At 35.7% G+C, this 15087-nt stretch overlaps 4 protein-coding genes across 4 annotated transcripts in view; 1 reads left to right on the top strand and 3 right to left on the bottom strand.

Annotated features, from left to right (window-relative positions):
- The window catches only part of brwd1 (bromodomain and WD repeat domain containing 1), a 1114832-nt gene that overhangs the window by 569123 nt on the left and 530622 nt on the right, over positions 1–15087 (top strand). The window lies entirely within an intron of this gene.
- Positions 182–1129, bottom strand: or113-3 (odorant receptor, family A, subfamily 113, member 3). The gene has a single exon (XM_021466543.2). The coding sequence runs from the start codon at positions 1127–1129 to the stop codon at positions 182–184; it is 948 nt and encodes a 315-aa protein (XP_021322218.2).
- Positions 4446–5315, bottom strand: or55a4 (olfactory receptor family 55, subfamly A, member 4). The gene has a single exon (XM_017351095.4). The coding sequence runs from the start codon at positions 5313–5315 to the stop codon at positions 4446–4448; it is 870 nt and encodes a 289-aa protein (XP_017206584.3).
- or55a2 (odorant receptor, family 55, subfamily A, member 2) lies at positions 9963–10916 on the bottom strand. The gene is given in 1 exon segment (NM_001130817.1): positions 9963–10916. A coding segment is annotated over 1 exon segment (954 nt).

Genomic DNA, 15087 nt, shown 5'->3' with positions numbered 1-15087 from the left:
TTACTATTTGGTGGACATAGAAATGCTAATGCAGTATATGACGTACCCCTGTTTGATGTTTTAGATATGTGGTTGGTGTGTAAATCAATAATTAACAAAAAAAATAATCAACCATTTACAATTTCTTCTTACATAAAGGTAATATTTCACATTTATTATAACATCATTTTAGAAATTACATTCATTTTAAAGGATATAACTTATTTTTTATAAACTTAAGAAACATCTGCCGTATTTCTTTTGTCCTCCATCCATAGATTATTGGGTTAAAACAACTTGGGAAGCATAAATACATGACACTGATAACTATGCGATTGTTGGATGAAATGTCATTTCTTATTCTGTAAGACAAGAATGCAATCATGGCAGAAGTAAGAGCAACTGACAGGACAATTAAATGAGTAATACAGGTGTGTAAGGCTTTCATGCGAGTCTCGCCAGATTTGAATACAGAAGTAAAAATCACGACATAGGAAGCAGTGATGAGAATAAAATCTGTAGCGGGTACAAAGAACACAGTCAGTAATCCTACAATGTTGTTAATGGATATATCTCCACATGCCAACTGAACCAGTGCCATGTGTTCACAGAAACAGTGATCGATCACATTTGTTGCACAAAATGACAGTCTTCCTGCCAGAGAGACAATGATTACAATTAGTAAAGCATTTCTGATTACAGGTGCAAACACAAACTTTAGAAAGTTTGAGATCTCCTTGTATTTATGATAATAAAGAGGTTTGCATATTGCAAAGTAGCGGTCCAGTGCCATACATAAAAGCAAAGTGGTTTGAAATGTTCCAACAAAATGAAGGCAAAACATTTGTATCAAACAAGCAGTTAGAGATATCCCACTCCAGTTGAATAAAAAGTTAAGAAGCATGTTAGGAACAAAAAAGACTGGCAAGAGCAAATCTACAACGCCCATTAAACCTATTAGTATGTACATTGGAGAATGCAGTGATCTCTGGCTTATGATTAAATAAATGAGAAGGGAATTTGCTGTGATTGCCAACGAAAACATGAGAAAGAAAGGGATGAATAAAAAAGGCCTCAAATCTCCTAGGCTGTAGAAACCATTTAATTTAAAGTCTGTGAATGATGTATTTTGTACAGGAGGATCCCTCATGATGAAAACTCTGTATGCACATGCAGTGTTCTGTTCAAAGAAATTGAGAGCAACAATTATATATATATGATTGCTTCCTATATATTTAACACCAATACACAGTTTAGTCTAGTCATTTTATAAGAATCTATTCACTTATTTTGAACATTTAAAAACAACGTGTCAATCATAGTACAAGAACTACATATACAATCATGCAATTTACCTTAATTCTGAAGTTCCTTGCATTGGTATATTGAGATGAAATTTTAACAGTAATGAAAATTCATTTCAGAAGTGCAAGCGTCTGATTTTGACAAGTACAAAATTCACACATGCATGGAGTAAACCAGATGGGATATTAAATCCATCCACACTTATTAATATGTGTTATCATACTTCTTCTTTTTTTTCCTACATGTATGTTTCTTAGAGTGTAGTGAAAGCTTGACACACATCATGGCCTCTAAATACGCAGTTTTGTTCCCATCAGTCTGGCTGCTACTCCCATTAAAGATTAGAGCTCACCTCCTTTTTGTTATATCATAGTAAGTAGTACTTGTTTTTAAAATGTTTTTGAACAAGCAAAGTTAATGACCAGCAAATGTCATCATGAATACATACAGAAGCTAATACATCAGAAATACTTGTGTACCATAAGGGTATACAGCACAGCATTTGAAATGGATCAAAAAAGTTTAACAGAATTGTCCAAAAAACAAGAATTGGTCTCCTAAACAGTTTTCAAAAACCATCAAGGTTGACATCTAAAAAATTAATGAAAATGATGTTTATTCATTAGTAAATTAGAGGTGGACCTCAAGAGAGTAAATTTTTTTTTAATTGTTTACATAACAATGTTACATGCTCATTTAAAACATTGGACTCTATGCTCATAAAAATTCAGTTTTTTTATTGTTTTGTCTAAACACCCTTGCTGTTAAGACCAATTATTCATTCATATATATAGATTTTTTTTTTGGCCAAAAAAATAAATAAAAAAATCAGCCCTGGCACTGTAGCCACACTAGCCCACATTACCACACAGGCACAGCCCCACCCATAAACTTTCACTACTTACAGTTGAAACCAGAAGTTTACATACACTCTAACAAAAGGAACATAAAAAAATGTCTGATGGTAAATCATACAGGTGAATTGGTTAGGCTTATTTGCCCGTAGTGTATGAGCATGTGTGTGGATGTTTCCCAGAAATGGGTTGCTGCTGGAAGGGTATCCGGTGCATAAAAACTTGCTGGATAAGTTGGCAGTTCATTCCGCTGTGGCGACCCTGGATTAATAAAGGGACTAAGCTGACAAGAAAATTAATGAATGAATGGTAAATCATACTAAATGTTTACTATTTTAGGTCAGTTAGGATTACCCAAATGATTAACATTTGCTAAATGCCAGAATAATGAGAGAATTTTGAGAATTTTTTATTAATTTCTGGAGTCAAAAGCTTACACACACATATTTCCCTTGTATTTTTTTTTTTTTTTTTGTAGCTTTGCTCTTAAACTGTATTACTTTGGTCAAATGTTTTGGGTATCTATTCACAAGGCTGTCTTGCTCGCACAAGCTTTTTCAACTCTGCCCACACATTTTCTATAGGATTGAGATCAGGGCTTTGTGATGGCCACTCCAAAACATTTACTCTGTTGTCCTTAAAGCACATTTCAACTCATTTGGCAGTATGCTTAGGGTCATGGTCTGTTTGGAAGACCCTTTTGTGGCAAGTTTTAATTTCCTGGCTGATGTCTTGAGATGTTGCTTCAGTATTTCTACATAATGTTCTTTCTTCATGATGCCTTCTATGCTGTGAAGTGGACCAGTCCCTCCTGCAGCAAATCAGCCCCACGACATGATGCTGCCGCTCCCATACTTCACAGTCGGGATGGTGTTTCTAAGCTTGTAAGCTTTCCCCTTTGTCCTCCAAACGTAACACTGGTCATTATGGCCAGACAGTTCAATCTTAGTTCTATTCAGACCACAGGACATGTCTCCAAAAATTAGTCTTTTTCCCAGTGCAATTTAGTTTCAATTTTGTTGTTGATTCTGGCTTGTTGGTTTCCCCATGTTGTCACAAAAGGAAGCAGTGTGTTTGAGGTTTTCCTTAGATATTATTCTACAGTTGTGCCTCCAATTAACTCAAATCTTGTCAATTAGCCAATCAGAAACTTATAAAAGCTTGACACCATTATCAGAGCTTTTTCAGAGGCATAATAATCTTATTGTATTTAAACTTGACTTTCAAGAAAGTTATAACAATTTCTCAAAAAAAAAATCTCTCTCATTATTCTGCAATTATGCAGAACAGAAACACATTTGATAATCCTAACTTACCTAAAAGCTAAAAAGTTTAGTCACAATAACATCTGACTTTTTTTATACAGTGTATGTAAACTTCTGGTTTCAACTGTATATTGGTGTACAGATGGTTAAATAATATAAGCAGTACCGTATGTAATAGATATTTAAACATTTAATGTATGTGACTAGAACAAAAACAACCCATTTATACCAAATTTATACATTCATTTTTTTTCGGCTTGGTCCCTTTATTAATCTGGGGTCGCCACAGCGGAATGAACTGACAACTTATCCAGGATATGTTTTACACAGCGTATGGCCTCCCAGCTGCAACCCATCACTGGGAAACACCCATACACTACGGCCAATTTAGTTAATCAATTCCCATATAGTGCATGTGTTTGGACTATAGGGGAAACCGTAGCACCCAGAGGAAACCCACACAAACACAGGGAGAACTTGCAAACTCCTCACAGAAATGCCAACTGACCCAGCCGAGGCTCAAACCAGCGACCTTCTTGCTGTGAGGTGACGCTACCCACTGCGCTGCCATCAAAACAACTAAAAAGAGCTAAAAAGTTGAAACATAGAATTATTAGTAACAGTGGGAAGTTTTATAAATATGAAACAAGTTCAATACAACAAATGCAGTTACACAGAAAAATCTACGTTAGTAATCACATTAAGAAAGTTAATGTAGTTCAGTCTGAGTGTCAGTATTGCATGATTTAACTCTGTCTCCTCTACAGACCTTTAAGTATATAAGGAAGCTAATTATGACAGTGACAAGGAACCTAGTTTTTTTTTTTTATGACAAATGTACAATATTTTGTACTCATTACATTTTCTGTAATGTTTGTCAGGTAATAAGTTCTTCATTCATTCCTAAAACTGACACATTTTAAAGAATTGTGTTGTTTTACCCATCCATTTTTAAAAGACATTCAAATTTTAGGAAATACCTTCGCATTGACTACAAAGTTTAGAAAGGTTTGTCTTATTTCCTTTGTTCTCCATCCATAAATCAATGGGTGAAAACAACAAGTAAAAATAAGTATACAATGCTTATAAACACACGGTTATTGGAAGAAATGTTATTCTTTATTCTGTATGACAAAAATGCTGTGAGTGCTGAAGTCAGACTAAACGTCAAGACAATTAAGTGAGTAATGCAAGTGTTCAAAGCTTTCGCGTGAGCTTTTCCGGATTTCAAAACAGAGGTAAAAATGACAACATATGAAAGGGTAATGACAATAAAATCAGCAGTTGGGATATGGAAAGCAGACACCAGTCCTATAATATTATTTACGGATGTATCTCCACATGCTAGCTGGACCAAAGCCATGTGCTCACAAAAACAATGATCAATAACATTTGTTAAACAATATGAGAGTCTTCCGGCCAGAGAGACCATGATGATAATCAAGAGTACATTTCTGATTACTGGCACAGCAACAAACTTCAGAAAGTTTGTCATTTCCATGCATTTATGATAATAAAGAGGTTTGCATATTGCAAAGTAGCGGTCCAGTGCCATCCACAAAAGCAACGTATTTTGAAAAGTTCCAACAAAATGAAGACCGAACATTTGTATCAAACAACCAGTTAGGGATATCCCACTCCAGTTGAATAGAAAGCTAAAAAGCATGTTAGGCACAAATATTATGGGCAAAATCAAGTCTACAACAGCCATCACACCTATTAGTACATACATCGGAGAATGCAGAGACTTTTGAGATTTGATTAAATAAATGAGAATAGAATTTGACGTGACAGACAACACAAACAGCAGGAAAAAGGGGATAAATAAAAAAGGCCTCCATTCACCAAGGCTGTAGAAACCATTTAATGTGAAAACAGTGAATGAGGTATTTTGTGCTGGAGGATCATTCATGGTGAAGAACTCTTTTAGACATAAAAAATTCCTTAGAAATACATTCCCCATCTGATTACACTAAGAAGAAAATAATACTTGGTCATGCTTTCTTTGTTTACTGCTAATGCTCATAAAACAAGATAAAGTATACAAGATTAAATACAAATTGACATTGAATCTACCCAAAACACTCAATCGTTCATTGGATTCCCTTAAATTTGTATCTAGATGAGATGTCTTGTCTTAGTAGTGTGAGTGAAAGCTTAGCGGACATATCATAGCCTCTAAATACACAGTGTTTTGCTCCCATAAGTCTGTGCGCAACTCCCACATAGGAATAGTGCTAATATTTTTTGTACTTTGGACTACACTACAAATCCATTGTAATTGTTTTTCAGCTCAAAGAATTTCATTTTTGGCTATTGTGTGTAGCAGCAATGCAAAAATGTAATTGAAATAAGAGGAAATGAGTGATTTCTCAGGTACATAAACAGAATACACAACAGTCAGTCACTAATAACATACAATGCAGTGTTCATTTTGAGAGCAATTTTTGATTTAATTTTAGCTCTAATTTTGCCTTTAGCCTTATTATTTTGAAGTGGCGTTTAGTTAGTCAGATTTAGTCTTCTAAGTTCATTGCAGTTTTAATTGCTACTCAATACTTAAAGGCGCAGTAGGTGATTGTCTTCAGAAGCATTTTTTGTTGCGCTGGTTGAAAGTCTCTTCACAGTCTAATAGTAATGATTAAAGTAAATGATCTAAATGTGCTTGTATGTATTTTCAGCCTGATCTCACGAGAAAACGTAAGTATTTTACATTTTGCCAGTTTAGTGGCTAATACGTGCGAATTTGTACGAGTTCAGTCGTACGAAACTGAACGATTTTAAAAAGGAGGCGTGGCACCTAACCCCACCCCTAAACCCAACCGTCATTGGGGGATGAGCAAATCGTACTAAATTTTATGAATTAGATCGTACGATTTCATACGAATTAGTGACTAAATCAAAAAGTTACAAATTGCTGTGAGAATGTGTTGGTATTTTTGTATTTTGGGTAAGGCATAAAACTAAAAATGTTCATCCAATTAAATAGAGTCGGACCAACATCTCTCATAATTCAGATAAGTAGCCCAATCTGTCTGTCAGCAAATGCTGATTTGAACAACTGCGCAGCCGTTTGTACGGAGCTCCGCCGACCACTGCGCGTTCACGAGAGAGAGCGCGTGCGCGATCGGTAAAAACCTGCTGAATCAAAACTTTTTAAAAACCTGAATCAATATTGGAGTTACCTTTGCACGCTGGAGAAAGAATGGCAATGGCTGAAGGATTTCTCTTAGACAGGTCATGTTTTGTTTTAAAAACTGTTTTAGCTTCACGCAAAGCTGACGTGTTGTTGTTACAAATGGGTTATATCTTCACAAAAGTGTTGTTCAGCCACTTAAATCTTCTGATGAAAGATAATAGATAATAATAATAATAATAATAGATAATAATAATAATATTAATAAAGATAATTATTTTCAGTTTCATAAGGGACCTTTTACTGCATTGATAATGTAGATTTTAATTAGGTTAACAACAAAACACAAGTAAATAGCGCTATTCCGCCTAGTCTCTCCCTATATTGTTTACCATGCAACTCTAAATATTTGCTCTGAAATAGCATGTCAGTTTGGTTTGCTTCACTCATTCACTTCCGTACTGGCTTCATAATGGAGACCAGAAGGTTGCCACCCAATTGTGTTCGTCAGTTATTGGTGTATGTTGTTTCATGCCAAAATTAAATTAAATAGTGGAAATTATGTGTTCAAAGGTTACATAATGGGCATTGAAACAGGACTGTAATTCTTACATTAACCACTTAAACTCTGCTGCTATTTGGGGATTTCCGCCTGGATTTTGCCTACCCAAATTTAAAAGCTTCCCAAATCCACATGCAGAGGTGTAAATGCAAAAATTTGGTATAATTTTAAAGAAAACCCTTTGAATGTTCATAAAACACTATTGAAAGTGTTTAAAATAACTGTATATGTCGTCTGTGTTATTATAAACACCTAAAAAAAGAGGCGCTTTTTGTATTTTTTTTATAAACTCAAATTTGAAAGTGTACCTTTTAGGTTCTGTGTGGTCTAGCGTGCTGTAATTAATTTTGGTGGTTCCTGCACATGTCTGTAATCATAGGAAAAAAGAAAAATGTCTGTCTCCACCATAATCTTTGCAAAAGTTATTGCATTCCAACTGATGAGAGGTGCTGTACAAGCCACAGGGAGCGATCATTGTTTTCATATTTCACTATTCTTTTGTTTGATCAAACATAATTCACTGTGTTTGGACCACATCAGACATATAAAAGGATTACTTAAGCACATCACCTCAAAAACAGAGGAGAATGGCCCTGAAGGGCACAGCATAAGGTAAGAGATAGCAGCTGTCTGTGCTATCTGGGGCTGCTTAGTGATCATAAATGCATTGTTTACATTTCTGCGCCATGGAAACACCACAATTCATTCAACAACTGTTTGGCATATGAATATAATTCAGTAAAAAGAATGCAAGACCCGTATGAGCACCGGCAAGAGCTTTCATTTGAGCTATAACTTGTACATGTGTCATATGAAAATGAACCAATGTAAAATACCTAGCTCGGGTCTCTAAAATACTGTGTTTTTAAGTGTAAATAACTTTTATACAGTAGAATAAAAACCAAAGTGATGCATATGTACATAAAATATAGATTCTACACTTTTAAACGACACCCCTTACGGGGGTCTGGTGCAACGCTAGCCCTTTAAATCTGAAAGCGAAAGTCGATGACATCACAGAGAGTTTAAGTGGTTAAACAGACAGGTTGGCTATACCAAAATTGTGGATTTTCCAATTCTTAAAGTTGAAAAATGAATCTTAACTCAAACAAAAGTCTCTGTTTAAAGGGGTTTGGGCTTTGGATTGTCAGTAATTTTATGATGCATACAGAAATGTGTTTTTCCTCACCTACCATTGAACTGTTATCAACACTGTTGGATGGAAACAAGCTAAACTGTATCACACATTTTAAAAAATACTGGACTGAAACTAACTTATTTAATTTACTGTTTCTGCTCAACTCGTAGCCAGTCAAAAGGTCTTTCAGAGACGAGTGAGACTACTGTACATATACTGCTCCTATGCTCGCTTTTCATAACAACATATTAAAATATCAAAAAGTAGTAGCTGTCTTTATTTAGCATTGCTTACAGAGCATATATGTCAGATTTTTCAAAACTATTCATTCAGGCAAAAAAAAAAAATCTATAAATTTTCTTACAAAACAAAAATATATTGCAACATACTAGAATTTATATTGCAATACATTAGAAAATATATTTCAATGTATTGCAAACTTCCTCATTTATTTGAAAATATATAGCATTCTATGGATGGACATCCTATTTCTATATATTGATTTATATATTAAAATACACCAATATTACATTATTGCATGTATTTTTTTATGAGCTCATGCATATGTTTGCAGAGAGATTGATTAATAATAGTCCAAATCAGATTTTTGCATAAAGTTCATTATACAGTATTTTACATTATATAGCCATAAAGATAGACCATATAGGGCTATGTATTGAATCATATATTGTAAAATGTTAGATGAGTGTATTATAAATTAAATTATCAACAACAGCAGCTATTACATTGTTTTTTTGAGTCCACATTTTATGCCTCCACATGTCAAACATTTCATCACCAACATGATATTTCATTCCTTCACACAGCAACATAGAGGTATACCAACGCAATCTCATGGCAATTCGTAACTTTTTGATTTAGTGACTAATTCGTACAACTTGATTTGCTCATCACCCAATGACGGGTGGGGTTAGGTGCCACACCTCCATTTTAAAATGGTACATTTTCGTACGATTGAAATCATATGAATTTGTACGAATTAGCCACTGAACTGACCAAACGTAAAATACTTCCATTTCCTTGTGAGATCAGGTTAGGTATACATGCATAAAGGATGGCATAATGTGGCAGATCAACTAGCGTACTTTTCCTGTTGAATTGCATCACATCAAAAGCCCTTATCCAGCCCTGTAACACTCTTTTCAAGCCAAGTACATTTTCTAAATTTAGCACTGAACTTCTCCTACAAATTCAATTTTCTACAATACATAATATAATAATATGTATGTATTAAATATTATGTAATATAAATCGATATATTTTTCAACATATTTAAGACATATGTTCTCATATAATTTGATTATCCTGTACATTGAGGTAACTTATCTCATATAATTTTACATATATTTACATACATACAATGTCTTTTCCAGTTTATAATTTCACATAATGTGGGATATATTTCAGTATACATAACAATATCTTAAATAGTAAAATAATATGTATTTATTTAATATATGAAAACAGCAATAATTGCAGTATATATTGCAATACAGCTTACATAAATATAATCACAATATATGGAGACACATGAAATATATTGTCACATAAACTATAAAATATATAAATATATTATAAATATATTGTATTGACATAAACTATATACACATAAACAATATTTATATATATATATAGACATCAATTTGACAATAATAAATGAACAAAAGTACCATACAGCTTTTTCCCCCATCAGAAAAGTCACTCATTTTTTTAAAGGGAAGACATTTGCACTGTTTATGAACTTCAGAAATGTTTGTCTTATCTCTTTCGTTCGCCATCCATAGATTAACGGGTGCAGACAACTTGGAAATAGTAAGTACATAATACTTATGAATATTCGGTTGCTAGAAGAAATGTTATTCCTTATTCTGTATAACAAAAATGCAGTCAAAGCAGAAATCAAACTAAGTGTCATAGCAATGATGTGAGTGACGCAGGTGTTAATGGCTTTTAAGTGAGCCTTTCCAGATCTGAACACTGAGAAAAAAATCACAACATAAGAAACAGTGATGAGAATAAAATCAACAGTTGTTATAAGGAAAGCACAAAGAAGTCCTACAATATTATTAACTGATGTATCTCCACATGCTATCTGAACCAGTGCCATGTGTTCACAGAAAGAGTGATCGATCACGTTTGTTGCACAAAATGACAGTCTTCCAGCCAGCGAGACCATGGTGACAGTCAAAAGTCCATTTCTGATTACTGGTGCAAAAACAAACTTCAGAAAGTTAAGGATTTCCATGGATTTGTGGTAATAAAGAGGTTTGCATATTGCAAAATAACGATCCAATGCCATCCAAAAAAGCAAAGTAGACTGAAATGTTCCAATGAAATGAAGACCAAACATTTGTATCAAACAACCGGGTAGAGATATCCCACTCCAGTTGAATAGAAAGCTAAGAAGCATGTTAGGTACAAAAAATATAGGCAAGATCAAATCTAACACTGCCATAACACCTATTAATACATACATTGGAGAATGCAGAGACTTTTGCGTCTTGATTAAATAAATGAGAATGGAATTTGCTGTGATCGCCAACAAAAACATAAAAAAGAAAGGAATAAATAAAAGAGGCCTCCATTGTCCTAGGCTGAAGAATCCAGTTAATCTAAAGTCTTTGAATGAAGTATTTTGTACAGTAAGGTTCATCATGTTGAAAACTTGTTCTGCAAAGCCTTTTGAGATGAGAAATGTCACAGCAGTTGATCAAGTTGACTTTTTAAAACACAAAGATACAATGGAAATCAATATAATGTCACTCCAAATCATTGTTTATGTACTGTAGATGTACATAAACTGAAAAACAAGTTAATAAATAAATAATCATTTTAATTTAAAAAGCTTCATTTGAAGTTGAGTAAAAAAAACAAAAAACAATGCATCAACCGTCATATATTCAGCATGAAATACAAATCTTGCGCTTTCTAATCTGTGCGAGAAATAGTGCCTTTTTTAGACAAGTTGTGTTGAATGTTTACTTGTAAGAGTGTAGTGGAGGCTTGACAAACATCATAGGATCTAAATACTTTTTGTCAGTCTCATGACTGTACTCCCAGAGAGAGAGAGAGAGAGAGAGAGAGAGAGGCAGCACTCACACAGTTGCCAGGAACCGTGCAAAAGAGCAATTGTCCCCCGGCCCCTCTCCCCCTCGGCCTGCACTCACATTGCATTTTTTACCTACTGGACTGGAGCACGCTTACATCATCAATGATGCGACTGTCCAGTTTAACAGGAAGAGAAGCGCTCTCGCTCAGCACAGTGGAGATTGCTTTAGTTACACTGTTTTGTATTATTTTTAGTCATTTGATATGCAGTCAAACACTTTGCTTAACAGTTCCACTACTTTTGACACTCATAAATTATCATAAAAGTCCTCGTGCTGCAGGTATTAGGAGGTTTACTGTAGGTACAGTGAGGGGTTTGCATCTTTAATAAACTATGACAGTTTGCGTTCATTGACAATTAAGAATTATTAACAAATCCATATGAAACAGTCCCCTAAAAGTGACGTCGCGTCTTCAGTTTCGGGCTCAGGCACGCTTTGCACTCACACTACAAGTGTACCATGCTCTGGCACAGCTCTTCCAGCCGGGCCAGAGCCGGCCAACTGAACCGTGCCTGAGCCCAATTTAGAGCACTCACACTTTTCAAGAGAACCAGGAAACATGCCTGGGCATGGTTCAGATAGCAGAGAGAGAGAGAGAGAGGAGAGAAAGAAAGACTTATCTTAGAGTTTTCAGCACAATTTTGTAACAAATTGCTCTCATTAGCTTTGTGTTCTAGTCCCATTTCATGTGAGCACATGACTTGTGTTAACTTGTTTGTGTCATGTGCTCTCTTGTCTATTATCTTGTCCAGAGATGCATAAACTTGGTCCTGGGAGCCGGTGTCCTGCAGATTATAGTTCCAGCTTGCCTCAAAACTCTTGCATGGATGTTTCTAGAAAGCCTAGTAAGAGCTTAATTAGTCAATTAATTTGGTCCTAAAGCAGCACGTGATAAGATAGGTGTGTTTGATCATGGTTGCAACTGTAATCTGCAGGACGGTAGATATCCAGAAACATGGTTGATCAGTGGCGCCCCCAGAAAATTTTCTTAGGGGTGGCCAGAAGAGGCCGCACCAAATCTTGGGGTGGCACACAAAAAAAATTATGAATTCAGTGTAATGTTATATTTTTGTTTCTGGTAAAATAAATAATGTAGTTTTTATTCATTTAATTCATTCTTCTTGAAATATTGCAATTTATTCCTTGAAATAATTCAGCAAGTACATAAACCAAATAAAAATCTATGTTTAGTTTAAAAACACTTTTCATATACTGTATAAATAACTTCTTTTTTAAACGCGCCTTTATTGTACATCATACGGTATTTGCCATGTCTAAAATTAATGAAGATTAATGAGTTTATTATTCCCAGTGATGGGTTGCTGCTGGAAGGGTATCTGCTGTGTAAAAATGTGCTAGATAAGTTGGCGGTTCATTCTGCTGTGGTGACCCTGGATTAATAAAGGGACTAAGCCGAAAAGAAAATGAATGAAAGAATAATGAGTTTATTAATAACCCAAACAAATGAACAAACTGAACAAAAGGCATTACTATATACACACTCACTATACCTAATAATATTATTTATCCATATTGCTTTTTGAGCCATTTAATGCAGCTTCTTCTATTGATATACTGTAGCTTAAGGTAAATATTAAATAGCCATTGCTTTCTATTGAAGGTGTGTGCGTGCTGTCAACGACGATCGGGGAGGGTAGTGGTGGTTCTAGTTTAAATGACACCCTGGGCGAACCACCCTATACACCCCCCACCTCTCTTATATACAATTATTATTTTAAATAAGTAACAGAAATCAGTCCTAAATATTACAGGAAAACAACAACTGGAGTGATATGCCAAGATCACTTAAGAAACCTTTTGCATGAAAATTAATTATGACAATTCTAAAGAATACAAAAAAAATGTATTATAGAATTATCTGTGGTCTTAGACCAGATCATGGCTTAGAAATCATGTTATGAAGTCTTACCTCCCTGACTCATTATCCCTCCTTTCTGCTTTAAAGGCATGCTTAGTGAAAGTAACATCATCATCATCATATTATATAAACTTTAGTCGACTTTCAAAACTCGCTGCGTGCCGACACCTCTGCACAAAAGGCTGTTACTCCGGTTTCACGGCGCATGAGCGGCGCCTATTTTGTCGGCGTGCATGCAAACAACCAACCGGGATTCACACAGGAGTGCGTGAGGCACGCGGGAATGGTTTTCTGTGCGCATGCGTCAGTTTGCTTTCACCAGCATTGAAACAGAGGAGGAGAGCTACGTCAGTAACACCAACAATAATTTAGTGACTGCATTTTGTTTATTTATTTAAATATTGGGAATTTATTAGTTCATTTAAATCAATAATGTCAACAGCAAAATTATATTGGGGTGGCCACAGGGGTGGCCAGAGTTTACCGAGGGGTGGCCGTGGCCACCCCTGGCCACCCCTTGGGGGCGCCCCTGGGGTTGATGACCCCTGGTCTAGTCCCTTCCATCATGGTTATCCCATTATTAGTTTATTCTGTTGACCTGTTTGTTTTTTTGTTAAGTTCCTGCTATAGACTAGATTTCACGCGGCCTCCATTTTTAAAAGCGAAGTCGAGGCTGCGGTGGGAAATAACACAGAAGTATTGTTGGGAGTTGCATAGGAACGTTGTGCACTTGGCTGTATATCTTATCAGCAAAGATAAAGTGAAACAAATGTATTATTCCACCGCCTTCCGAATGACCCGAAAATCTGTTCTGAATGAATGGTGATAATAAAAAGGATATCAGAGCTCATTTTCAGCTAAGTTAAGGATAATGGCACTAGTTAGCAAACATTTTCTTTCCCAAACACACGTTTTAGATGCCATTTATCAAACTCGAGTTAATGAACTTATTCTTTCACTATATTAGACTTGTCACGATACTGAATCAAAAGAAAAACCGTCAATTTCCCACTAACATTTAAGGCACTGTTAATGGCTTTCTTAAAACAGCGCTGATTGGCCGAGAAGGTCATCAGTTAACCCTCTGGTGTTTACTGAGCACAAACACAGCCGAGCGATCTGCTTGATGACGTGACATCTTCACGGCTGCTTCTTGCTCCAGTCTCAGTGTATCTGTGTTTGCACTGGGTAAGAACGGTACACTGAGTGCAAACACAGATACACTAAGACTGGAGTGCGAAGCAGCCGTGAAGATCAGTCGAGTCATCCGCGCTCAGCGGCGCTGCAATGTTAGCTTTTGTTTTAAAACCTCAGTACCAGGACAACACTATTACAGACAACACGAGGATGTGCTACAGAGGACTGCAGTGTTTTTATCACTCACCGGGTTACATCGACTTAAGCAGGAAAGCGTCCTCACGGTGTTTAACTGGTGCCATGAACTGAAGCCTAGGAGGACACTTGAGCATATTACTCTTAAAGAGATTGTGATGTTGTTTGATGTTAAATTGCTTTTAATTGTTTAAATTAAACTTACTGAATAATATTAACGTGATGTTTATACCATTTCTGCATTTTTAAATCTCGGCAGAAGCTGGAGGTTTGTAGTTCACAGCATGTTGCTGCAATGTTTACAGTGCTGGTCCAATACTTCCGGGTTTCTTCCCACAGCAGCTTTGGTTCTTAAAATTGGCGGCCGCATGAAACAAGCGTATAGCTTCCTCATGTCTGCTGTCCTGTGGCAGCTCATTGATGTTTATGGTTGTCTTTTTTTCTTGTGTTCCTGACTTGTCTTGTCCTGCTCTTCCTGCCAGTCCCGTCCAGACATTCAAGTTTGT

The sequence above is a fragment of the Danio rerio genome, chromosome 15 (assembly GCF_049306965.1).
Source record: "Danio rerio strain Tuebingen ecotype United States chromosome 15, GRCz12tu, whole genome shotgun sequence".
NCBI classification, from domain to species: domain Eukaryota; kingdom Metazoa; phylum Chordata; class Actinopteri; order Cypriniformes; family Danionidae; genus Danio; species Danio rerio.
This window is presented reverse-complemented; position numbering and strand designations above follow the sequence as displayed.

What these genes read in the sequence shown, in the direction of transcription:
- or55a4 (XM_017351095.4), bottom strand. Translation starts at nt 5,315, where the DNA reads ATGAATGATCCTCCAGCACAAAATACCTCATTCACTGTTTTCACATTA.
- or113-3 (XM_021466543.2), bottom strand. Translation starts at nt 1,129, where the DNA reads ATGAGGGATCCTCCTGTACAAAATACATCATTCACAGACTTTAAATTA.